Source organism: Ochotona princeps, chromosome 10 (assembly GCF_030435755.1).
Source record: "Ochotona princeps isolate mOchPri1 chromosome 10, mOchPri1.hap1, whole genome shotgun sequence".
Taxonomy (NCBI): Eukaryota; Metazoa; Chordata; class Mammalia; order Lagomorpha; family Ochotonidae; genus Ochotona; species Ochotona princeps.
Genome location: NC_080841.1, coordinates 31,133,171 through 31,157,604, shown reverse-complemented (window position 1 = coordinate 31,157,604; position 24,434 = coordinate 31,133,171). Strand labels below are relative to the sequence as shown.

The 24,434-nt window shown below is 50.3% G+C and overlaps 1 protein-coding gene across 1 annotated transcript in view; it reads right to left on the bottom strand.

Moving 5' to 3' along the window:
* Positions 1 to 442: 442 nt before the first annotated feature.
* CNIH3 (cornichon family AMPA receptor auxiliary protein 3) overlaps positions 443 to 24,434 on the bottom strand; it is a 90,368-nt gene continuing 66,376 nt past the window's right edge. The window contains exons 4-6 of the mRNA XM_058669227.1: positions 8,136 to 8,248; positions 4,220 to 4,363; positions 443 to 849 (exon numbers count right to left, since the gene is read on the bottom strand). Coding sequence (XP_058525210.1) covers positions 822 to 849; positions 4,220 to 4,363; positions 8,136 to 8,248 — 285 coding nt within the window. The 3' untranslated portion in view covers positions 443 to 821. The remainder of the gene's footprint in view (positions 850 to 4,219; positions 4,364 to 8,135; positions 8,249 to 24,434) is intronic.

The window sequence follows — 24,434 nt, the reverse complement described above, 5'->3', positions numbered from 1 at the left end:
ATGCTCTTGCATATAAACCCACACGCCGCATGGAAAATTCTAAACAAGCCAATGTCCTTGCGTTAAACCACACAGCTCAACAATGCAGTGTCAGAACCATGGTTATCATCATGTTCTCACTGTCTGCCTGCCTGGCTGCCCACTGGGCAGAGCAGCCCCTCCAAGCATCTGCCAGCCTGGGACCTTTAGTTCCTCCATTCATCCCTCCCTCCTCTGATGCACCTGTCTTGGCACAGAACTCATTATACCAGGGAACTGCCCCCAAACAGGCTCCTGGAATCCTTAGGCCATTGTGTTCGCACACAGTGGGGCGTTGAGGCTGATGTTCCACTGCGGGAGGCAAAACTCAGATATGGAAGGAACACAAGAGTCTGCAGCACTTCCAAGCATCCTCGCAGCCTTCCGTGGGTCCTGCAGATGTGGCCTTGACTCTGGCTCCTTTGCAAGCACCACTCATCCTTCCATGGTCCCCACTCCCGTAGTTCAAGAACTCAGCGTTGGACTCACAGGTGGGGGTTGGTTGAAGTGGATCCTGGAAGCAGCACTCTCTGATGACAGGATTTTGTCACCTCCTCCCCACGCAGTACAACCCCCAGGTGTGGGATCTGAACACCACTACAGATTGGGACGGGGGCAACACCAGATCCGCAGGGTAGCTCCACTCCCAGGTGCTGCACGCTTCTGACACCTGATCAGTCATACTTGTGTGGCCTCTTGCCCACACGCGCCCACTCTGGTTCCCGCTCTGATGTTACTCACAGAAGTGAACTTTCTGGCTTGGCCCATCTCAGTCTCTGATGAGTTGAGTGTGTGGTTTTGAGTTAGGAGCTCACTAGAGTGTAGATCATGCTGTGTGCAAACAGGAAGGGAAAAGAAAGTATTAGTGGGATGAGTTCAGGACAACCTCCCAAAGGCTAGAGGACCTCTCCACTTCTCACCACCCCACCAAAGCACTGCACCCACCCCACTGCGGGGCCTTGACTACTTCTCACAACACCGCAATGAACATCTGTTAGCAAAGCATGAATGATGCAATTGCTGTAAACACACAATATTATTCTCATCAGGATAGTAATTATGGCTGTTACTCTTTTTCCTGTTATTGCACAGCAGGTCTCAGGGGGAAGGGGGAGTGCATAGGACTGGTTACGCCACCAGCAGCTGCGTGCTCACCGGATAGCTATGTCCAGCAACTCACAGCTTGTGCTGGATGATACGTTAGTGCCAGGCGAAAGGTCCACATGACTGTGGCCCAGGGCCAAGACAGGGCAAATACTCTCGGGGCATACAATTTAAATGAGGTCCCTGACCCTCCTGTTTCTAGCAGGCTCTGCACATCAACACCACCACTAGGCAGGGCGAGCGGGGAAGACAAGTCTCCTGTGCTCTCAGAAGAGGCTTCAGGTTAATTATGCAGGGCTAACAAATGAGATCTGCACCAAAGAGGCCACTTTTGTCTATTTGGCAGAAAGAAAAACTACCCGCTTTTCACGTCCTATAATTCTACAATGAGAAAAAGGTTGGTTTAAGAAGCAAAGCCAAAGGGAATAAACTAAAATGTGTTTCACTTTAATCCCATGCCTCTGGGAAGACTGAGGGAACTTTACTCAGTAGCTGATGTTCCATCTTCCAGAACCTGTCAACCCAGAGCATCACCGGTCAGCTACGGAGCCAGAGGGATTTGCTCACTCCCCATGGGGGAAGAAGAAGATAGTAAGTACATTGCTCATGATCTTCAAGGTGAAGAACCACATTTCACCTGCAAAGCCAGTGCTTCCTCCACGCCAGTACTGCACCTCATGGCAGCTGTCTCTCCTTCCCCATGTATGTCCCTGCTTCCCTTGGACATTTGTTGAGTGCCTGCTGCATGACAGGTACCCTCAGGACTAGGGAACACTGTGGGGAGGGTTACGGGGACTGAGGGCAGGCCCAGCCTTTCAAGATGCATACAGCCACACTGGAGCAACAAGTAAGGAGTCCATGGGCTACTGCTAGGCACTGGGCACTGGCCACTGGCCAGGGCACTGTAGATACAGAAGTCCATGACACAGATGAGTTCTCACCCCTCAAGGGACAGATCATCCACAGTGTAACTGCAAGTGAGAGAAACAAGCCTGGGGAGAGGTATGCCCCCAGAAGAACTGGGCAGGCGAGTGGTGCCGCTTCAGGAGCAGATCACAGGCCTGCTTCCCGCTATAGACTTACGAAGATCTCACTGTTGAGCGGGCCGAGTACTCACGAGCATTCCCAGCTAGAACCATTCTTTAATACAGGACCATCCTTGACTTAGGACGGTACAGCTGAATAGTCTTCCAACTTTCACTTTCAGGATTATCTTTGATCATTTAGAGGGCCTATTCAAGGCTTTATTATAAAATAGGCCTCATGTTGGATGATTTTGCCCCAGCTGCAGGCAAATCTCTGAGAATACATAAGGTCGGCTAAACTAAGTCATGATATTCAGGAGGTTTAGTACAGTCAATGCATTGTAGGCAGTTTTCAAGTTATACGGGCAGAGAATCTAGCAGGATGTAGCCCAATCCTAAATTGAGGGGTTTATTATTATTAGCTGGTCCTTATCCTAAGGGAACCAAAAATATCAACTGGTCCAAAAGGCACACTGAGAAGGGGGTGGCACCAGATGGAGACTCGTGATTAGCATAAGGGAATGAGCTAAGGTCCAGGAGAGCCAGAAAAACGGTTATGCATTATCTGGGACTTTGGACACATTCCTTAACTTTTCCCAAGTCCTCGGGAACCCCTCAGAACCCGAGACCGTACCATACCCAATGCTGCCTTCCCAGGCACTATTGCCTGAGCCTGTGCTCAGCTCAAGGGTGACTCTGCATACACACAGCACCTGGCTAGATGGAGCTGTGCTCTTCCCCAGCTCCGAATCTGGGCTTTGCAGATGCAAGAAACTGTGCTTTTCAGCATCCCCTAGAGGTCAAGTTCAACAAAGCAAGAGAGTGCAGTTAGACCACCACCCAGGGTGGCAGTGTAGTAGAAGGAGCAATTGCTTCCAATCCTGTTTTGGAAACAAAGAAAGGAATGGGTATAACATAAAGACGGTGCCAAGGTAAAGAAATGGCCAGGAGGTCAACAGTCAAACAAAACGCTTGGAACATGCATGGTGACAGAATGGCCAAACCCACCCACCAATGGCCAGGAGCTGCCGATACTGCCCCGTGCCATCCCTCCACCTACGGCTGAGCAGGCATTGAGCTGCTTTGATCTCCCTGTGGAAATCCATCGCCCTTCCTCCCCATGCCAACATGGGCTTCAGAGAAAGCACCAACTCTGCTTCTGGCTTGGAGGAGGGACAATGACATCTTTGGGGACAGACACTCAGCTCCCACAACCCTTGCGACAGCCTGATCCCATCCTGAGGTGGCCATGGAACCAGACATCCCCACCCCTCCTCTCCCTCACCTGCCTACTATCAGTCATGCCCCCTGGGGAGTGCTGGGATGGCTGGAAATGTCTATGGCCCTGCCAGAGGTTGGGCGGGGCCTGCAGGGTGACAGGTTGAGAAACCCCAGAGGTGAGAGCCCCAACAGGGAGAGGAAGAAGGAAACATGCTCAGAGAAGACACTCTCTGGGGAGGAGGGAGGTCCAACCACAAGGCCATCCTCTAGCCGGGAGGTTCCGAGTGCAGAGGTGAGAAGAGTGGAAATTCCTGAAATGGAATTGCCAAGTCAGCAGGTTCCACTGAATTAGGATGGCCTTATGTCATCAGGGAAGAATGGAGAGCATCAACATAATGACTGCACATGCCACACCATGAAGCATAACCACCACTGTGGGGTATCTGATGTGAAACCCCAGAAACTTTACCATCAGGAGAGGGGGCCAGGGACCACGAGGCTGTGACCTGAGGCCATAGGTAAGCAGGGGGGCATGCCATGGAACCCCAAGAGGCAGGAAGCTCAACTGGGAGGAATCAGCAGCCTACTGTTCTGTTACTGATTCGCTGCTGAGGTGGCGGGGGGTGGGAGGGAGCTACAGCAGGTATTTTCCATGTGTGGCCCTAAGCACAAACACAGCAGCATGAGGTCTCCTAGGGGACCTTCTGGCCCTCCCCTTTTCATACAGAAGCTCTTGTTACCAAACCCAAGTGTAATCACACCCAGTCTCTCATCCACCTCCTCAAGACCAGCCTGAAATCTCCTTCCCCTGGTTGACAAAGTCCATCTCACCAGGCAGGGCAGTGACTCACCAGTAAAGGTAGTAGAAGAAGGAGAGAAGATAGAAAGCCAGCTTGCACCAGGCCTCCTTCTGACAGTAGCTTAGGGTGTCCGCATTCATGACCACCGGTGGGTCGTAGGCGAGTTCCGAGCTGTCTGCAGGACAGTGGAAATACCTGGAGGACAACAGGAATGCAACATAAGGGACTCAGAGGCATCACCTGGGCCTCGCCCTCCCGGCACAGGACGCCAGTGACCAGCAGCTATCTGCCTTCCACCACAGTCAGAGTTGGGCACCTCTACAGGGTGGCTTGATGGCCACCTTCTAACAGGAAGGACACTCAGACAAGCACACAACTGCTCTGACATACAGAAGAAAGAGTGTGTCACTTGCTGCCATCTGGAGGTACCAGGAAGGGCCTCCTTCCAGCAGAGCTACAGGTGTGGTGGAGACAGATGGCCACCTTGCCTCCACACCACTCCACCTGCCATTTAGCTTAGAAATTCATTGCTTTGGATCGCCCACCCAGATTCCCCTCGAAAATCCCCAGTGCCCTGGGAGGGGCCTCCCACCTTAGGATGCAGTAAATGTATAGGTTCTTCTGTGAGAGAGATACCCAGCATGGCAAAGTTGATGCTGACCATCTACAGGGACACAGCACCTCCAGGAGGAGCTGGGGGTAAGTGAAAGCACAGTGGGTGGAAGGCAGGAGGCAGGAAAGAGGCCTTGAAATACCACATCTGCAGCTGCTCTGTGCGAGCCAGACCAGGCCATGAAGGAGCCCAGGACACTGAGTCACCACCCTGAGAACCTGTGCCCTGTTCACCTCCAAGCACCCAGGCTCAAATCTCTTGCTCATGAGCTGCCTGTCAATCACTTGCTGAGGGAGTTCTGGGAGGCCACATGTACAGGTCAGTGGCTCCCACAGTCAATCCTGACCAGGCATCTAAGTGTGGGTTCTTGGTGACAGACTGCACCCAGGCCATAGAGCAGCCTGCCCAGCTGGTGGCACGGGTCCCTCTTCCTTCCCCTTCAAAGGATGGTCCTGACATCACTGTCACCAGCACCAGACCGAGGGAACTCTAAAGTCAGCTCCCAGAGCTCCAGGCTGTTCTCCTCCTCCTCCCAGGAACACACTGCAAAATCTTATTTCCACAGGCCATGGCTTGGTGACTTCATTAAATGGAGGCAGACAGATAGGGTGGCCAAGTGGTTTGGTGGCAACAAGCAGGGCTCTGTCACTCACCTGCCACCAGACTGACCTTCCTTGGGCTAACCATTCACCTGTCAACAACAGCTTTCCCATCTATAAAGTGGGGGGTGAAACTGCCTACGTCCAAGGGCTGCTGCACTGATTACATGAGGTGACATGCATGGAATAATGTGCACAGAGCAGGCAGTGGAGGAACAGCTGGCAGTTCCATTGTTACGCAGGCAGAGTAACAGCAGCAGGGACTTCTGTGCACGGCAAACGTCTCTACCCTGGACCGGCTGGAAAGGAAGGACAGTGAAGAACGGGAATAAAGAGGGGGTCTCAAGAGTTCTAGTTATTGAAGGACTCCTGCCTCATTCTTTTTTAATGCTTTATTTACTTATTTGAGAGGCACAAAGAGGGAGAGATTCCATTCTGCTGGTTCGCTCCCCAAATGCCTGCAACAGCCAAGGTTGGGTTTTAAAGCTGGGATCCGGCAACTCGATCCAGGCCTCCCATGTGGATGGCAGGGACACAACTACTGCTTATCCCCTTCTGTCTCCCAGTGCATGCATTGACAAGGATGCTAGGAGCAGAGCCAGGACATGAACCCAGGCACTCTGCCATGTGATGTGGTATGTCTTAACTGCCACATGCCTATTTCCATCTCATTTTTTTTTCATTCCCAACTGCCTACTAATTACCAGGAACTGGATGTTATCAGAGCAAAACAAGGGTAGGGAAGATGATAGCTCCCTCCTTCAGAGATGTAAGCCTTCCAAGTATAGGGATACCTGCTGGTTTCCTCTCAGTCCCTTCAGACAAGCACTGACCATGAGAAGTCAGCCTCCATCAAATTGTTGCTGATCAGCCACATCACTGGTACCCCAGCTAGATCACTGATACTAAGAGACTTGGGGATAAATGTCTCTTGTTGGGAGAAGAACAGTGCCTAGGTGAGGTGGTAAGGACACAGACACAGCCTGGGGTGTCACATCGTGTAGGGGTGAATGCCAGCATTATTGGCTCCACTGGCTGCCATGTGTCCTGGAGGCAGACAGGCGGGGACAGGCCCCAGTGGGGACTCATGCACACGTCACTGCCGCCCTTGTGTTTGATTTCTAATATCAGGCTGCAGCATGTCAGCTTTCCTTAAAGTCAGGCTTCCCTAGACAACCCGGTTGCCTTTCCTCCATCTCCTTGCACACTATCAATGGCACCCTCTCCCTCAGCCCCCGCAAACAGCTATCAGCCAAGGCTGCCCAGAGTTTGCCTATTTGCATTTCTAGTTCTTTCCTCGTTGCAACATCCGCTGCCTGAGCCAGATCTACCTCATGCCTTTTCCTGGAGTCTCACCACAATCCCTCCTCCCTGGAATACGCCTTCATACTTCACCCTCCAACTTTTCCTTCCCACTGTTCCCTGGATTCCCTTCTGGAGCTTCTGACACTTTCCTGCATCTGCCAGAAAGAATCCCAGCCTCCCCACCAGACCAGCACCAGAACACACCGAGCAATCACTGCTCCCCACACACCCCGAGTGCTCTCTGACCTCTGGGCCTTGGCAGACGCTGATCCCTCATGCTGGAAGATGCTTTTCCAGGTTTTCCAAGGGTCTCAGATTTTCAGAATACCCAAAGTGCGTCATCCCCGATGATCCCTCATATATACTCCTCATGTATCTTGGGGGAGCATGTTTCCCTCTGCTGCTAGCACGCACATGCCCAGAGGGCGAGGATTCTACTAGACATCCTCCCTGGAACTCACCACCAGCCCTGGCATGTGGTGCGTGATCTGTACACTTGTTACCTAAAGGGGAGAATGGGCCCAGACATGACTAGATGCAGATTGTGTTGGAGTGGTAAAGTGGCAATGATGAAATATTTTGGGGGGACCAGAGCTTGTAGAGTGAGAGGTCAGGGGTGGGCGATTTATCTGCACAGCTACCCTCTCTGCTGCTTCAAGTTCCCCCATACCCCCCACCTCTAATACATACTGCGACTGCATTTTTTCAAAAAAGCCCATAGCACATGATCCGATGCACAGTCTAAGCAGGGAACAGAATATAGTAAGTCAGAACAGACACAGAAAGTCTAGCCCATCTGCTAGGTGCTCCTTTCTATGTTATGAAGAGTTCATTTCCATGCCACAAACTTCACTTTGTACAGTATTTATTCACAAAGCTGGGTAGCCAGCACCATCATCTTACTGTAGATCATTCCCCTCACCCCACACAGAAAGCTATGTACCCACTGGCCATCGCTCACTCCCTCCCAGCCCTTGACAGTCACTCATGTTCTTCCTGTCCCTACAGATATGCCTACTCTGGGTTGTTTTCACAGAAATGGGATCATACAGCATGTGACCTTTTGTGTCCAGCTCCTTTCACTTATATTCATTGATGCAGTAGCTGGTATCCATTCTTCTTTTCGTTGCCCAGTGAGTGATATTCCAGCCTAAGGATGTACACAGTATCCAGCTGACCCACTGCTCAGCTGTTGGGCCGTTATAGATAATGCTGCAGCTGCCTCCAGCACTGAGCTACAAGGTAGGCTTGGGGTTAGTGCAGCCACTGGGAGGTGTCTTCCCTTCTGAGATTTGCTGCCTAGACGCAGCCTGGGAAGGTGGCTTTGTAGGGGGCTGGGGAGGTTCCTGAAGGCAGGCACAGGGTGACTGACCCACCTGGGCTGCCAGTGTCCCTGGAGATCAGGCTACTCGGACAGGAAGCAGGCAGGGGCCAGGTGAGGCAGACTTACCTCCAGAAGTGATAGAAAAGCAGCGGGACATTCAGCCCCAGGGTGAGCCACTCCTGTGCACACAGGAACATGATGCAGAAGAGGCTGTGGATGGAGTATTCCGGAAGTACCAGCTGCAGAGGGAGCAGAGACACGGGTCGGGGTTAGAGGCCAAAAGCCATTCCAGCTTCAACAACACTTGATGCTGTATGTCCTAGGCAGGTGATGCAAATGGCCTCCCACAGTCACACAGTCACTACCCCAAGGCTGCGATCCACCTCTGCCAGGTTCTACTCCATATGGTACTGGAGCTTTTTTCTTCCCAGTCCCAACTGGGCACAGACCCTCTGCACTTGTACCCAGGGATGACCACTGAGAAGCAGGTTAGGGATAATGTGGTCCCTGGCTATCCCTCCCAAGGTGGAGCCACCAAGAAGTGTGCTCAGGGTCCCCAGTAGCTTCTCGACTGACTTACTCTCATCCTAGCCCCTGTGAGCTGCTACCCCCAGTAACCCATAAACTTGAATGGAATTGGTGTGCTTGTTCTAAATCCAGGAGCATCAGGAAGAACCTGAGAAGTAGCACTATAGCAGGTGGATACAGAGGAGCCAAAACAAAGGCAAGCAAGTGGTTCTCCCCTCCCTCTAGGAGCTGTCACTCCAGAGGTAGTGACGCCAGTGGACAAACATGAAGTACAGGACCTCAGCATCATACTGATTGACCACATCTGTATCCCCTCCAGGCACCTTCCATGTCTTGGGAGCTCAGAGGGCCAGCCCTTGGAGCTGGAGGCTGAGATTCTGCTATGTACATCTCCATGCTGTCCAACCATCAACGTCTGCCTCTTCTGTCGAGGTGCGACATGAGAGAGACGCTGCCCTGATTCACCTACTATGGCACCACCCTGGGTTCCAACTCCAAGGACAAATCTCTGATCTCTGTGTGGATTCCAGGCTTGTGCGTTCATCACCACTGCTCTATTCTCCCTGGGGCCTGATGTGTGGTGGGGGCTACAGCCTTCCAAACCAGGAGGATTCATCACTGTTCCTATGCCAAGGGAAACTGCTTACTGAAGGCCAGCTGGTTGCAGAGGTCTCCATGGTTTCCAGGGATTGAGGAGGTGGGCGTTGTCCTGGGTGGCCTCTCCCAACTGCCCCTGTCTATGTGGAACATGGGTCAGGGTCCCTACACGTCCTGGGCTCCTCGCATGGCTCCACAGAGACCTTGAGGAGTGGCAGTGCCTCTCTACAATCCCACTTCCCCCTTCTCCCTCATCCCCAGGATGCAGAAGATGCAGGGGACTTGCTCCTTCTAGACCAAACAGAAACCAGCCCATCCCATGGCCATAACCACTGCCCTTCATCATCTTCCAGTTTGTGGCCCCTGAGGCCCAACAGATAACATTTCCCAGCCACCGAGTGGCTGGCTGGGGCCCTGGGTGCTGTGAGCAGAACAGGTGTGAGGAGGAGGCTGTAGTACCTGATGGCTCAGACAAAATGCTCCCACACATCTCTCTACTCTCTCTGACACAGCAGACACATGGAGGGAGGTGGCTGCTATACTATTCAGAAACATAAGACAGGCCCCTGCCTCTGTGATGGACTCAGGGTACCAACAGAGCTTCCTGTAGCTAGATAGAACCTATCTCATCCAAACTAGTCAGCAAGCCCTGGAATGAGTCATCAATGGAAAAGCCTAGCTTCATGTCCTTCCCTCCTTCTCTGCCCCTGGCCCACCCATGCAGTCCTTTCATGACCAAGCCACAGAGGCCAGCCCGGCATGCTGCCCTGTTACTGAACATTCCAGGGAGGGGCTGGCCACCAGGCAGGCATAATACTTGCTTTTTTGTATGCACAGTTGTGTTTAATATTCCCTACCACCGATCCGTATATAACTATTCTGTAATGAACACTCCCAAACTCCCCAGGCAAAATACGAAAGCGGACTGAAGCACCAACCATAGCCCATGGCCCTTGAGGCATCTCTGAGCGATGGAAAACTGTGTTTGCTCATAAGAGAGGCTGATGAATGGTGCTAGTCTCACTCCCTCATTCAATGAATGGGGAAACTATTTCAGGAAGGCCACAGTCTACTGAATTCTCATATCTATTTATGCCTTGCTCTCTCTAGTGAAAATTACTAAATATATAGTCTCAATATAGGTAGGATGAGATTGCTGAAAAGACTGCATTTCATTGTAACCAGGGGGGATATCACAAAAGGTTTCCTGATCAAGGTAGAATTATGGGAAGTTGGAAGGAGCAAAGCCTAGTCAGATATGGAACACAGAGGTCAGTAATCTAGCAGTGGACCAATGGGCATAGTCACATAGAGAAGGAAGGAAGCCATGACCTGGGGTGGCTCTCTCCCAAAACATCCCACAGGCCCACTTACTTCAGGATGTTAAGGCCAAGCCAGAGACTGTGTGAGGACGGGATAGGTGCTAACATTATTCTACCTGTCCTGACTTCCCATCTAAGTTCCAGTAGTCCATTTGCATTTGCTGGGAAATACTTCGACAACCACTTCAGGCTTCCCCCACACGCCTGCACACTTCACCTCCTGACCCTTCAGTGCCTGAGAATGGTAACCATCTCTGGCCCCTCCTTCCCAGCAACTTCCACAGGAATCTATTTCCGAATCTGGCCTTCACCTTTTCTTCGCCACTTGCACCCGTTTCTCTCCTCTTAGTTTCTACTCTTCCCCATGGGCCTACGGGTCTAGGCCACTGTACCTCCATCCAAGGCTGGTGCAGGAAACTTCTGGTGAGTGCCTGTCCCACATCTGTTCCCTCAGTCCAGCAGAGCTGCCATCTCTTCTCCCTTCCGGGTGCCACCCATGGCTCAGTGCTAAGCCTTCCATCACAAGCTCGTTTCCCTCAGAAATCCTATTTCTTTGTGTTTGACATGTTTTACACTCATTGATGCATCCTGTCATTCATTCACATATCCAACACTTGCTGCTTCATCTCCCTGGTAACTGCCACATACGATGGCAGAACACTGTGGTGAGGGGCCCAACTTGTGCCTTATTTTCACTACAATGGTAGAGAGGGACATCAGGGAGAGATTCATCTTGCTCCCAGAGGAACAAGAAATAGAGGATGTGTGTGAGTTGAAAAGAAATAATGATGACCCATAGTAGGAGAGGGAGCAGAGACTCTTAAAGATTAGGAGAGGAGAAAGGTGGAGAGGTGGCAGGTGGCCCTCCTGTTGGAGAGTTATGTGTTCCCCACGCATCTTAGGAGAGTGGTTTTTAAGGGGCTGATAGAAGCATGCCTGGGTCCCAACACATTGAGAGCCTTGGCCAAGGAAACCACAAGGAAAACTCACAGCTGAGAGACTGAGCCTGAGTCTCCACCCACCTGCCGGCAGACCCTGTAAACTTGGACAAGCTTTTGTGCAGATATCACCTTGAGCTGAAAAGATCTGGTCTCTCTCCATGGCTATGTGAATCCTTATCTGTTACAGGATCATCAACAGTGCCAGATCGGGAAAAGTTGCCAGCAACACTGAACCTGTCTTGTGGGTAATGCACCACACCTCCCAGCAAGGCACACAGGACAGGTGAGGGAAAGAGCCCCCAGAAAAAACAGAGAGACTCCTGTTGGGACAAACGTGTTCAAATAGGAGGGAATCACAATTCTCAGATGCTAACCTATTCACTGTTGGCAAGGAAGTCAGAAAAGCGGCCCAGAACCAATAGTATTTCCTAATTCTTCTGATAAACCCAAGCTTCCAGCTTCCACATGAGGTCAGAACCACCGGGGACTATTCAACAGTCTGCAGTTTGAACCAGGGCACCCCAAATCTTGCCTCTTCTCAACAACCATCTTCGGTTCTCTGTGTGTCTGTCCTAAGAGTTAACAGTCAGTGAATGCAAAGAAAAAGCAAAAGGTAATAGTGTATCTTTTATGGGACTGTCCAGGACTGCTTAAATGATTTGGGCCCTAAAATAGACAGTTGTCCTGAAGGGGAAGGCAATTTTCTCATAAATGTGAGCATTGCAATCCTTGCCATCTCTCCCTAAATGAACAGCAACACACTGGCCCTGCTCAGTGTACATGGGAATGTGGGGGAGAGGGGACAGCAACAAAGCGGGATAAGGTTTGGCAAGCTTGGGAAGTTACGGTGTTGCTACACAGAGAGACTACAACAAAGGTGTGCCTCTTTAATAACCTGGTGAAGGTCACCCCAACACAGACTACACCAGCAGTCTAAATATCCAGTCCTGGAGGGTGGGCAGCCCAGTCCTGGCAGGCACTGCCCTGTCAGGGCCCCACAACCCAACCTCAGAGAGCACAATAAGGTGAGAGCACCCCAACAGTGAGGAACAATGTGTGGGCTGACTTAGAAGGCTGCCTGTCTGGTGGTGCTCAAGTGCTAAGTATGTGACCCTACTGGAATCTGCACCTACGTTTATCAGGTATCTTCACTCATTCATTCATTCGAAAGTGGGAGAGCTCCCACTTACTGGTTTACTCCCCAAATACTTACAACAGATAGGGTTGGTCAAGAGCTGGGATTGCAATTTAGTTCTTTCACATGGATGGCAGGAATCCAATTGCTGAAACCACCACTGCTGCCTCCCAGACCTGAGCTGGGTAACAAACCCCAGCACTTTGACAAGGATCCCACAGAGCAACCAGGAAGAGTTCAGCTTCCTGTTCCCCAGCCCTGGTGCACCTGCCCTGCCTCTTCTTCCAACCCATTCCTTTATTAGAATCCAGCAGCGGTTCAGAGCCACCTGGAGGTCTTGCTAACATAGATTGCCAGACCCTATGGGAGCTGGATGTGGGTGGGTGCTTGCAGTCTGTCCTTTCTGATGACTTCCTCAGTGAGTCATTGAGAACACTGCTCCTCTGATTGTGGTCCCGAGACCATATCACCAGCACCACCCAGAAGCTTCCTGGAGCTGGAGAACTGGGGCCCTGTCCCAGATCTCCTGAATCAGAACCTGCACTTTGCACAAGCTCCTCAGGTGATGTTTAGAAACATGAAAGTGTAGCAAGTAGTTGCTGAGTACCAGCCACCTACAAAACTCACCTGGGGCAATTGTTGAAAATGCAGATTTCTCAAGGGCCAGCATTGTGGTTGTCAAGCTACTGCCTATGACGCTAACATCCTATATGGATGCTAGTTCATGTCCCAGCTGTTCCACTTGTGATCCAGCCTCCTGAGAATAGCCTCATAAAAGTAGCAGAAGATGGCCTGAGTGTTTGGGCAACCACATGCAAGACCCAGAAGAAGCTCCTGGCTCCTGGTTTTGACCCAGCCCCACCCTGGATGTTGCAGCCATCCTGAAATACACTCTGGGGTCAGGAATCTGCATCTTCAGAAGCATCCGGGTGACTGTGTTAGACTCTGAAGCTGAGACATGTAGACCAAAGGTTGGGAGAGCACCTGAAGCAGACACTTCTGTTCTCCTACACCAGGGTATCCTGTGTGCACAGAAATCCTTATAGTTAGCTCTGTTTAGGGGACTACAACCTGGGGAGAGAGCGTCTGTGGTCAAGCGCACCTGGCTGTCAGTAGTCCCGTCACCACTGCTTGGCAGAATTCCAAGGCTCCTCTGGGCCCTGCACTCAGCAGCCTCCAGTCTTAGGAGGCTGACTTTGGCATCTCCCTGGGATGGAGGGCACTGCTTCAACATCCTTACACTCCCAAATCTTCCTTCAGGTCCCCCCAGATTCTCCCACTCCTCCTCAGGCTCCCCACTTCACCCTCTCAGACCTCCCCCACCAATCTCTGGCCTTCTTTGTGTCTGCTCATTCAGGAGGTGACTGATTCCATGTAAGACCCAACCTCTGGACGGCAGCTCTGCCCACTCCTTCCCATCCTTCCTACACCATTCTCATGCAGCATCAGGAGACCCCTGGATTACAGAGGCATCACTGCCCATCTCCTCACACATGTGCTAAATGTCTACACTGCCTGAGAATCCACCGTGAGGAGGGGAGAATGCAACCACACTCTGATAAATAATGCCCCATTTTTCAAAGGATGTGGTTCCCCTACGACCTGCTGCCAGTTTAGACATCCTAACCCTTGCAGCAACCCTCTCCTTTTCTTACTTTCTCTAAGCCAGGGATAATGCAGGTGAGGGGGGGCGGGCGGATCATGTTCAGAAAATGGGAGTCACCCAGCAGAGGGTCAGGATGCTTGAGACAGACACAAACTAGGAGGAATGTTCCAGAATGCAGAGGACAGGGTGACAGGTCCCACAACCCTTGCTCCAGGGCTGAAAAGCCCCCACTTGGGCACTCACTCAAAGTTAACCAGCAACAAGCTCTAGCTAGGCCATTAATGCAAAACAGGCTGGAAAGGGGAGATACAGCGTAAGTACTAGCACACACCTCAGAGTCCATCAACCATGAAAAAGGGGAACAGTATCATGGCTTAGAAAATTAAGCCTCAGCCTACCACGCCAGCATCTCACACTGGCACCAGTTGGAATCTCAACTGCTCCAGTTCCAATTCCGCTCCTGCTAATGTACCCTGAGAAAGCAGTGGATGATAGCCCAAGTGTTCAGGCCACTGCGCTCTTCTGAGAGAAGCCAGGACCAGCCAGGACCAGCCCAGCTCCATTTGGGGAGTGAACCAGCAGATAAAACATCTCTCTTTTTCCTTCTCTCTAAAATTTGCCTTTGAAATAGAAATAAGTAAATCTTAAAACACACACACAATGAAAATGGACACTGAAGGACAAGTGTAGGCTACCTACAGGCAACATGGCCTGGGGGAAAGAGGACAGAACCAGTGAGGGAAGCAAGGAGGCCCCCATGGAGGAGCCAAGAACATAGCTTGAGTTATGCTGAGGAAGGCACAGCATACGCCATGGACCCTGAGCATCATCTCTCCACCCAGGCGCTTTGCAGAGTTACCATTCCTACTTTCTGTCTTACTTATTTCAGAGAAGGAGAGAGAAGAGTGAGCTTCTATCTCCTGATTCACTCCCCAGATGCCTGCAACAGCCCTTGGATGGGACTGAAGCAAGAAGCCAGGAACTCAATCCACATCTCCCATGTGGGAGGCAAGAACCCAGAAACCAGCCACTTAAGCCATCACTTACTGCCTCCTGTGGTCTGCATGAGCAGGAAGCTGGAGGCAGGAGCAGCACCTGCTACAAGTTCCAAACCCAAGATACAGGATGCAAGCATCTTTACCACTGCACTGTTAGACCAAACGCCACTCCTCTTTTTCTTCAGGTTCTGAAAGGACCATCACCTACAAGCTTTCCACAGAAGTCACCTGAAAGATTTTCCTTGATAAACCTGAGAATTTATAGGAAATAGCACCTTACCAGGGATGACCATGGTGACATGGAAGAGGCGGGAGGTAGAAACAAGCCATGTCTTGCATAAAGTGGCTGACAGTGAATTCATCTGCCCAAGCTTGCTGGTAAACTTGAGCTCAGCCATGAGACCTGCCCACAGGACCCTCCTAGCCCTAAGCAAAGAGCAGAGACTGCAAATCCTGAAGGAAAAAGATTGCATCCAACTCTGAAGGCTTTCCTAATTCAGTGCCTTTGCAGAGCGACATTTTCCATATGAGGCTCCTTACCTAAGGAAAAGCCGGCATTGCCAGAGAGTTTCTGTCACTACACCACTCAGCAACTCAACAAAGCAAACCTAAGCCTGGCCTGGATGTTCAGCTGCACTATGTGCTTCCCAAACCAAGTTCTCCACAGGCTGGAAGCATAGGATGAGCCCACTGGACAGCTAGGAGAGAGCCCAATGTTAAGCACCTGTTGCCTTCAGCAGGCTTGAGAAATTTTGCTCAAAACGAAAGAGGATGGTGAGGGTAAGCTGAAAAAGACAAGAGGCAAACTGGCATTTGGGGATGGAGTATAAACTGTGATCATCTGCAGGATCAATAGCTATCAGGAGTCCACTAGTGCATGCACAGGAGGATGGGCCAAGGAAGGACAAATGAACCCAGTCTCTGAGTCACCAGGAGAGCAGCTGTCTATCCCTGCAGGATCCAACCAAGGCTCACATGAGCTGGGCTCTTGCCAAGCTTCCCCAAGAGTTTGACCTAGTAACTAAACACTGGGAAGAACACCCAAATAAATGTCCCTTTCCTCCCAACAAGGGCTTGCCTGAAAGTCCTTTGAGCCTTGGCTCTAACCTGAGCTATGAAGTGGCAGAGACGAGCACTGGATACAGCAGTTCAAACACCACTCAGGATGCTCACCTCCCATAGCAACGGACCAGGCTTCGAGTCTAACCTCCACTCTCCATTTCAGCTTCCTGGCCAGCAGCAGTTGAAGGCTCAGAGAGTTGGGCCCCAGCCACCCACATGAGAGACAGATACTGAGTTCCCAGCTCCCAGTCTCCCAGTGGACCATCCCTGTCTGTTGTAACATATGGGAATTAAACAAGCAGATGGAAGACCTCTGTGCACCTCTGTCTCTCTCTTCTCTCTCTACCTTCCTCTCTCTATCTCGTGTGTGTGTGTGTGTGTTTACCTCTCAAATAATTTTTTTTTTAAAAAAGAAGCAACAGAACCTTGGATAAAGTATTTATTCTCAGTGGATTCAATCTCCTCATCTATAAAATGGGAATGACAACAGCATTTCTTTCATGGGACTGTTAAAGCATTAAATGAACTGATACGCAGGAAGCTCTGAAAAGATCTAGCACATAATACCACTTTATACCTATCTGCGAGAACAGGCTTCTGACTTGCATGATCTCTGTAGTTCCTTTCTGCTCAACTATTCTGGATTCACTTCACTGAAAAGCAGCAACTAAATCCCCCTTGAAAATGAAGCCACCTTTCCCTCTGCAATCTATTTGCAAAGCCTGCACATTTTCAAAATCCTCCTGCTGCACTGACTTCTTTCTCCAGAAAGGCCATGTGCTGCGCAGAATGTGGTCATTTGTGTGTTACAGCAACTCCTAAGTTACAAAGCTCGTCAACCTCCTGCAGACTGACACTCTCATCTCCCTGCATCACTGCTGTGCATGTGATGTCACTGCTGTGTGTGATGTCACCACTGTACATGTGAGGTCACTGCTGTGCATGTGAGGTCACCACTGTGCATGTGGAGTCACCATTGTGAAGGTGGAGTCACCGCTGTGTGTGTGATGTCACTGCTGTGTGTGTGATGTCACCGCTGTGTGTGATGTCACTGCTGTATGTGCATGCCATTGCCGTGCACATGACATTATTACTGTGTGCATGTGTGCCACTACTGTGTATGTGATGTCATTGCTGCACATGTGGTGTCACTGCTGTGTGAAATCGCTGCTGTAAGGGTGACATCACTGCTATGTGTGTCACTGCTGTGCATGTGACAATACTGCTATGTGTGACATCACGGCTGTGTGTGCATGCCATTGCTGTGCGCATGACATCACTGCTGTGTGGAATCGCTGCTGTAAGTGTGACATCATTGCTATGTGTGCCACTGCTATGCATGTGACATCACTGCTATGTATATGCATGTCACTGGCTCTTTCTGCATCTTTATGGTTCTCACACCATAAAACCATCAGTCAACACAGGGACTGGCACCACAGCACATGCCCAGCAATTTCACACTGATTCATTCAACAACTGCACGCTGAGAGCCCATGTAGTACCAAATGCTATGACAGGCCCAGGACAAATGAGGTGAGCACTCCAGGCATCCCCAGGCTGGTGGCAGTGGTTGAGGGCTGCAGGCTGCACTTACACAATGGCAAGTGAAGGCGTAAAAAGCCAGCAGCCAAAGCTATGGGCAGCGGGAAAGCCAGGGGCTGGCATGCACCATGGCAGGCAGCCATGGGGAAAGGGCTCCCCTTCGGAAAAATGGCAACTCTTTGCTCCAGCCATCTCTGAGTCCTGAGAATAGCTGCCCCCTAATGCCAGGGGTGCCATAAGAATCCTCTGCATCCAAATGAAAAAAAAAGAGAGATTTCACAGGTGAGGAGGTAATTGCCACTCCATCCACCACCTTCTGCAGTCCTTCCAGCCCCAACCTCCACCACATCCCACTGGAACCACAAGACTCCCCCTAACTGAGCATCACAGTCCAAGTCACCCCAAATTTGCTTTTTACCTGGCAGCCAGAGTGACACTTGTAAAATATAATCATGGCACTTTCCCTGCCCAACCCTCCCGTCTTCTCTGAAAATAAAACCCAGCTCCTCACCATGACCTCTGAGGCCCACAGGGCCTCCTTGGTGCCCTTCCACTCCACAGTCCCCCACTGACTCCCTCGTCCACTCCACACCAACCACATCTGTCTCAGCCCAGCCTGTGGGCCCCCACCTCAGGGTTTTGGCACCTGCTGCAGCCTCTTGCTGGACAGGGCCTCTCTGAACTTTCACAGATCTGGCTCCCCCTCGTTTGAGGGTCAACTCAAGGTCATTTCCTAGCACCCATCCCTCATTTGCTTCCATCTTTCCATAGCATTTATCTCATTATCTAAAAGCACATCATGTCCTTGTCTATTCATTATCTATTTCCCACACTAGAATGCTCTCAAAGGGCAGCTTGCCTTAGTCACAGCTTTATCCCAAAGCCCACAATAACAGCTGGCACAGTGTAGGTTTTTGCTTGGATGAGTAACTCCCTGGGCCTCTGATCATTCCCTCACACAAACACAGCTAGCACCATCCTCAAGTTCATTTCTGATTCTGAAATTTGCAACAGCCACCCCAGAAGACCAAAAAGGCACTAATCAGCACTAATCTAAGCAAATCTGGGATCCAGCGACTCTGGCCCAACGTTGGTATACTTTCCACGCCCATAGCTGAGCGATTTATTGGGACAGACAAGACAGGAAGACTAGTATTTTCAGGGGGGAAGACGGAAGATCAGCAGTGGCCAGTGTGTGCAGCTGGGTCTGAGATTCTGGTTCTCAGATGACAGATGGCCAGTGAAACCCTCTGCTCCATCGGGATGTCAGCTGGGGGAACTGAGCAAGACAAGATTGAGGGCAAAGCCTAGGATGAAGCCCTTAGTCTCACCAACAAGGAGCAAGTGGGGAATGAGGAACTGAGCTAGGAGAATGGACAGCTAAGGGGAATAGCCATGAGTGAGCGGTCAGCAAAGTTGGCAGGGTGGAGGGGCTTCGTGTTGGAACACACAGGAAATGTTCGCAGCCAGCCTCTGCTGGCAAGATGCACATCCTCACTCAGGATGAACACCTGTAAGCTGAGTGATGGTGCTGGAATCGTAGCCACATCCATCACTGTCCAGCAAGGCTGTAACATGGGGGTCAGCAGCCGGCAGAAGCAGGAGCAGTATGACCATGAACCATGACAAAGTCACACACACACTTAGCTGATGAATGTTTTCAATTTTCAGTAAGACCAGAGGCACTTTGTGCAAGTCATGGGTGCAGTGACTACGGTTTTAATGCTGACTAATCAGACCCCACTGGAAGATCTCTCAGGGAGTGTATCTGAAACCTGGTTAGCCCGGGGCTACCAATCGTAAGCCCTGGACACCTCAGGCCTCCTCGCCAGCAGAAAAGAAGGGAGAGACAATGACAAGGATACTACAGTCACCTAATTAGGCCCAGGTACTTAGAGTTAACCCTTCTGTGGAAACATGCTGAAAGACATGCAGCAGCTGGAAAATCTGACAAGATGGGAAACTTAGTTGGAAGCTCCAGAGTTTTCAAGGTGGTTGCCAGGGCAACCTCAGGGACCAGATTCTGGAAGAGCTGAGGCATTCTATTTTAAAAACACCCAGCTGATCATCAGAGAGCCAGAACGAGACAACCAGATAACAACATACCTATCGAAAACTCATCAATAGGAGTATTTCCCAAAGTCGACAATAATTTCATCTGTGAGGTGTATTTTGACCCCTGGAAGCAAAGAACTTCAAAGCAACACCCCCTCCGCCAGACAGCGGTAGAATCTAAAGAACTCTATTTTTTTCTTTTTAATAAATGGGGAGAGTGAAGAGGTGGGAGTGGAGTGTTGGAGCTAATCCTCAGCCTGCAGTGCTAGCATCCCACATGGGTACCAGTTCTAGTCCCAGTTGCCCCACTTCTGATCTAGCTACCTGCTAATGGCCTGGGAAGGTAGTGGAAGATGGCCCAAGCCTTGGGCCTTTGCACTCACATAGGACACAAAGTTCCTGGCTTCAGATTGGCCCAGCTCTGGGCCCTTGCAGCCATGTGGGGAGTGGACCATTAGATGCAAGATATCTCTCTCTCTCTCTAACTCTAAATTTTAAGTAAAAATAAATGGATCTTTAAAATAAATCAACAAATATAGGGTACTTACTTATTTTTGAAAGAGAGGGTGGGGAGAGAGATATCTCCCATCCCATCCATTGCTTTACCTCCCAAACGCCTGCAACCACCAGGGCTGGACCAGGCCAAAGCTGGGAGCTCAGGACTCGATCCAGGTCTCCTACACAAGGTGCAGAAACCCAAGTACTTGGGCCATCAGCTATTGCCTCTCAGGGTACACATGAGCAGAAAGTAGGAATCAGAAGTGCAAACAGATCCAAATCCAAGGACTTCCATATGGCATGCTGCTGCCCCCAGGGCGTCTCGGCCTCGGCACCAAATGGCATCCCTGGGATCTGCATTTTAAAAGCTGTGCCTCCTGCCACTAGATTTGTGGACAATTACTAAAGTGAGAGGAAGAACTTATTGTCAGCTGAAAAGGGTTATACAGGACTTGGTGGAAGTGGATGGGATTGAGGCAAGGCCTTTCCTTCCAGGGAAAGTCTGGCTGGCCCAGAATCAGGGACAAGTGCCTGGGCCAGGTCCCTGAGAGGGCCACGAAGGGCAATAGAGCAACAGGAACTTGATGCAGCAGGCAGTGAGGAGCATCAGAGGTTCAGGAATAGCCTGTGCCCAGCCACATTAGCAGAAATGATCTGAAGCAGCACGTGGATGAATTGGCAAAAGCATGCACCTGATTTTGAGAAAGCCATAAGCAAACCTGTGGCTCTGAAGAGGGAAGAGATTAAACATCTAAGTTTTCTATAACAGGAGTGAAAAGGAAGCAATGAAGAAATGTTACTTTAAAATGCTAATCCATGCCTTGATCCTCAAATTGGATAGCAGTTGGCTCACCAGTGTGGTGTTCGTGAATCATGACATATTTGTCTCTGTACAGCTATATTAAGCAATACCTGGGATCAGGCTTAAGTTATTTGTGTTTGGAAATATAGTTCTCTGGGTGTGTTCCAGTCTCTGCTTCAGAGGAGATGCTGTTATCTTTACACTCATCTACAGAGGGCCTCCAGTGTGCCAGGCGCACACTGTACCACAGGGCAGCCAACAGGGTGGAAGTAGCCTCGGCCCTCAGGAGGATTACATGCTGGTCAGGAAGGGCACACTCCTGTGTCAAGAGATGGCTACAAGCATAGCCCAAGTAGGGAAAGCACAGGCTTTCTCTTCCAGTGGGATAGAGAAGTGTTCACAGAAGGGGAGACATTTCAGTGAAATGCAAATACAACACATTAACCCACAGAGAACATTCTAGGGAGCATCCTGTAAGAAATGGCGCCAAAACTGGAAATCCAGAGCAGAAATTGTGTCTTACGTATCTCCATGCACAGCACTGCGTGCAACCTGGCACGCACAGTTTAGAACACCATCCATGTTGGGTGAGCTAATGGGTATCTGAAAGGAAGCAAATTTCCATGAGGCTAAAGGATGAGTGGAGCCGGGGATTAGGCACAGGGGTGAAGCCACTGCTTGGGATGCCTGCATCACACACTGGGGTGCCTGCTTTGTCTCCTGGATGCTCTGCTTCTGATCCAGCTTCTTACTAAAATGCATCCTGGGAGGTAGCAAATGATGGCTCAAGTATGTGGGTCCCTGCCACCCATGTGGGAGACCCAGGAACAGTTTTGGTTTCTGGTTTGGGCCTGATCCAACACCAACTGTTGTAGGCATTTGGGGAGTAACCCACAGGTGGAAGACTGATCTCTCTCTCCTTTTCAACTCAAATGAAAATCAGTAAGTTTTTAAAAGATTATTCTTACTTGAAAGAGTTACAGAAAGAGAGGGAGAGACAGAAAGAAATCCTCCACCCACTGGTTCACTCTCCAAATGGTTGCAAAGGCCAGAGCTGAACCAGTCTAAAGTGCGGAGCCAGGAGCTTCCTCCAGGTCTTCCACTTTGAGCACAGGTACCCAAGGACTTGAGCCATCCTCTGCTGCCTTCCCCAGCTAGCAACAGGCAGATGAACCAGACGTGGAGCAGCCAAGACTAGAACCAGCACCCATGTTATCTGGTTTTATAGGCAGAGGATTAGCTTGCTATGCCACTGTGCTGACCCCAAAATAGAAAAAAAAATTTTTTTTAAACATTCATTAGAGGAAATTGCAAATGTTAAATGGTCATTCACTCTCAAAAATCAGGATCCTAAAAAGGGTTCTGTGTAAAGAAAACACAGACAATCAAGGTTGCTTAGGTCATTCCAACACTAGAGTGTAGTGTGAACAGAGGAGGAGAATGGGTAAACAGACCAATGACCCAAAGCAACCTAGGAAGCTACTGCAATCATCCAGAAGGAGGCAAACAGAGCTCTGCCAGCAGTGGCATGGAAGACAAGGACTGCGATTCATACAGCACTCCAGAAATCAGAGCCAGAGAATGACAACAGGTGTAGCCTCCACCCCAAGGAACAGGGCAAAGAGCTGACGGCAGCTGGAATGTAGACACATGAGACCATCCCTTCCTCTCTCTGCATTTTTGCTTCAACCTGAAACATAGGATATGCCCTTCAACTCTCCACGCCTTGGGGAGGCATCTTGGAGGAAGCCTGTGGACTGGCTTCTTTGTTCTGGAACCGGCTTGCCCTTCAACTGCACAAATTCTTTCTCCACTCCTGCAAGCTTGCGGGAGGGTTATGTGGTCTGGGGTCAGAGCCTGTCTCTTGGCAACACAAGCCCGGGACCTACTGCTTTTTGATAATGATTCATTGTCCTGTTCTCCAAAGTTTCAAAGTGCTTCCGTGCCCTTCCATGCAGCTGGCTGGGGCACACATGAACCCTCACCAAGACTCTTGTGCCTGTCCCCAGTTAGCTTCAAAACTAAAGAGGTGAAGAATTATTTGTTGGCTCTCCTTTCCCCAATACTCAGTGTGGAGATAAACAGCAGGACTGGGTTAACAAGGCCCAATAGTGACTGCACACATTTGGAATATGAGAGGCTGAATAGGAAGGGACATGCAGACATGGGGACCATAGAAAGATGAAATCACCACAAGCACTACGACACTGCAGAGGGGAAGCTCTGGCGACAGAGAGCTTATGCTAAACTAACATGTGGTGCTTGACAGTGAGTGGGGCTGGTATTATGGTGCAGTGGGTCAAAGCACACCTGTGATGCTGGACTCCCACGTGAGTGCTGGTTCATGTTCCAGCTGCTCTGCTTCTGATCCAGCTCCCTGCTAATGCGCCTGGCAGAGCAGCAGAGGAGTGCCCAGTGTCTGGACCCTGGCTATCCATTTGGGAGATCCAGATGGAGTCTGCGGCTTGCTGGCCCACTACAGCCATTTGGGAAGTGGACCAGAAAATGGAACATTTCTCTGTCCCTCCTTCTCTCCCTCTAAATCTGTTCTTCAAATAAATAAAATCTTTGAAAAAAAAGAATGAGCACCTCATTCTCTGCACAGCTGATCTGTTCTTCACACATCCACTCTTTACAAGCTCTGTGCATTTTTTAAAAAGACTGAAATCTGGGTCTGGTGCAGTAGCTTAGTGGCTAAAGTCCTCGTCTTGAAAGCCCCGGGATCCCATATGGGCACCAGTTCTAATCCCGGTGGCCCTGCTTCCCATCCAGCTCCCTGCTTGCAGCCTGAGAAAGAAGTCGAAGACAGCCCAAAGCCTTGGGACCCCGCACCCATGTGGGAGACCCAGAAGAGGTTCGGACTCGTGGCTTATAATCGGCACAGCTCCAACTGTTGCGGCCACTTGGGGAGTGGATCAGCAAACGGAAGATCTTCCTCTCTGTCTCTCCTCCTCTCTTTCTAAAAAAATAAATAAATAAATCTCTCAAAAAGAGAAGATTGAAATCTATATTTACAGATCCCTAAAATATTAAAAGGATCAAACAAGGCAGGTCATATCTGACCAACCAGCTTCTAACTGCAACATGGCATGGAACAGGAATATAAGGCTAAGAGGAGAACAGCAGTAAACACAAGTACAGAGAAAGGAGAGGGAGATCAGAAGGAAAAGGGAAGATTATGCAACACAGAAGGGAAACTAAGACAGGGAAGGAGGTGAGTCACGTGGCTCCATAGGAAGTCAAGGGCACCAGGACAGAGACGTCAGCCCCAGTGGATCTGGTCATTGAGATGCATTAGTGACCTTCAAAACATCATCAAAAGAACACCTGCCAGAC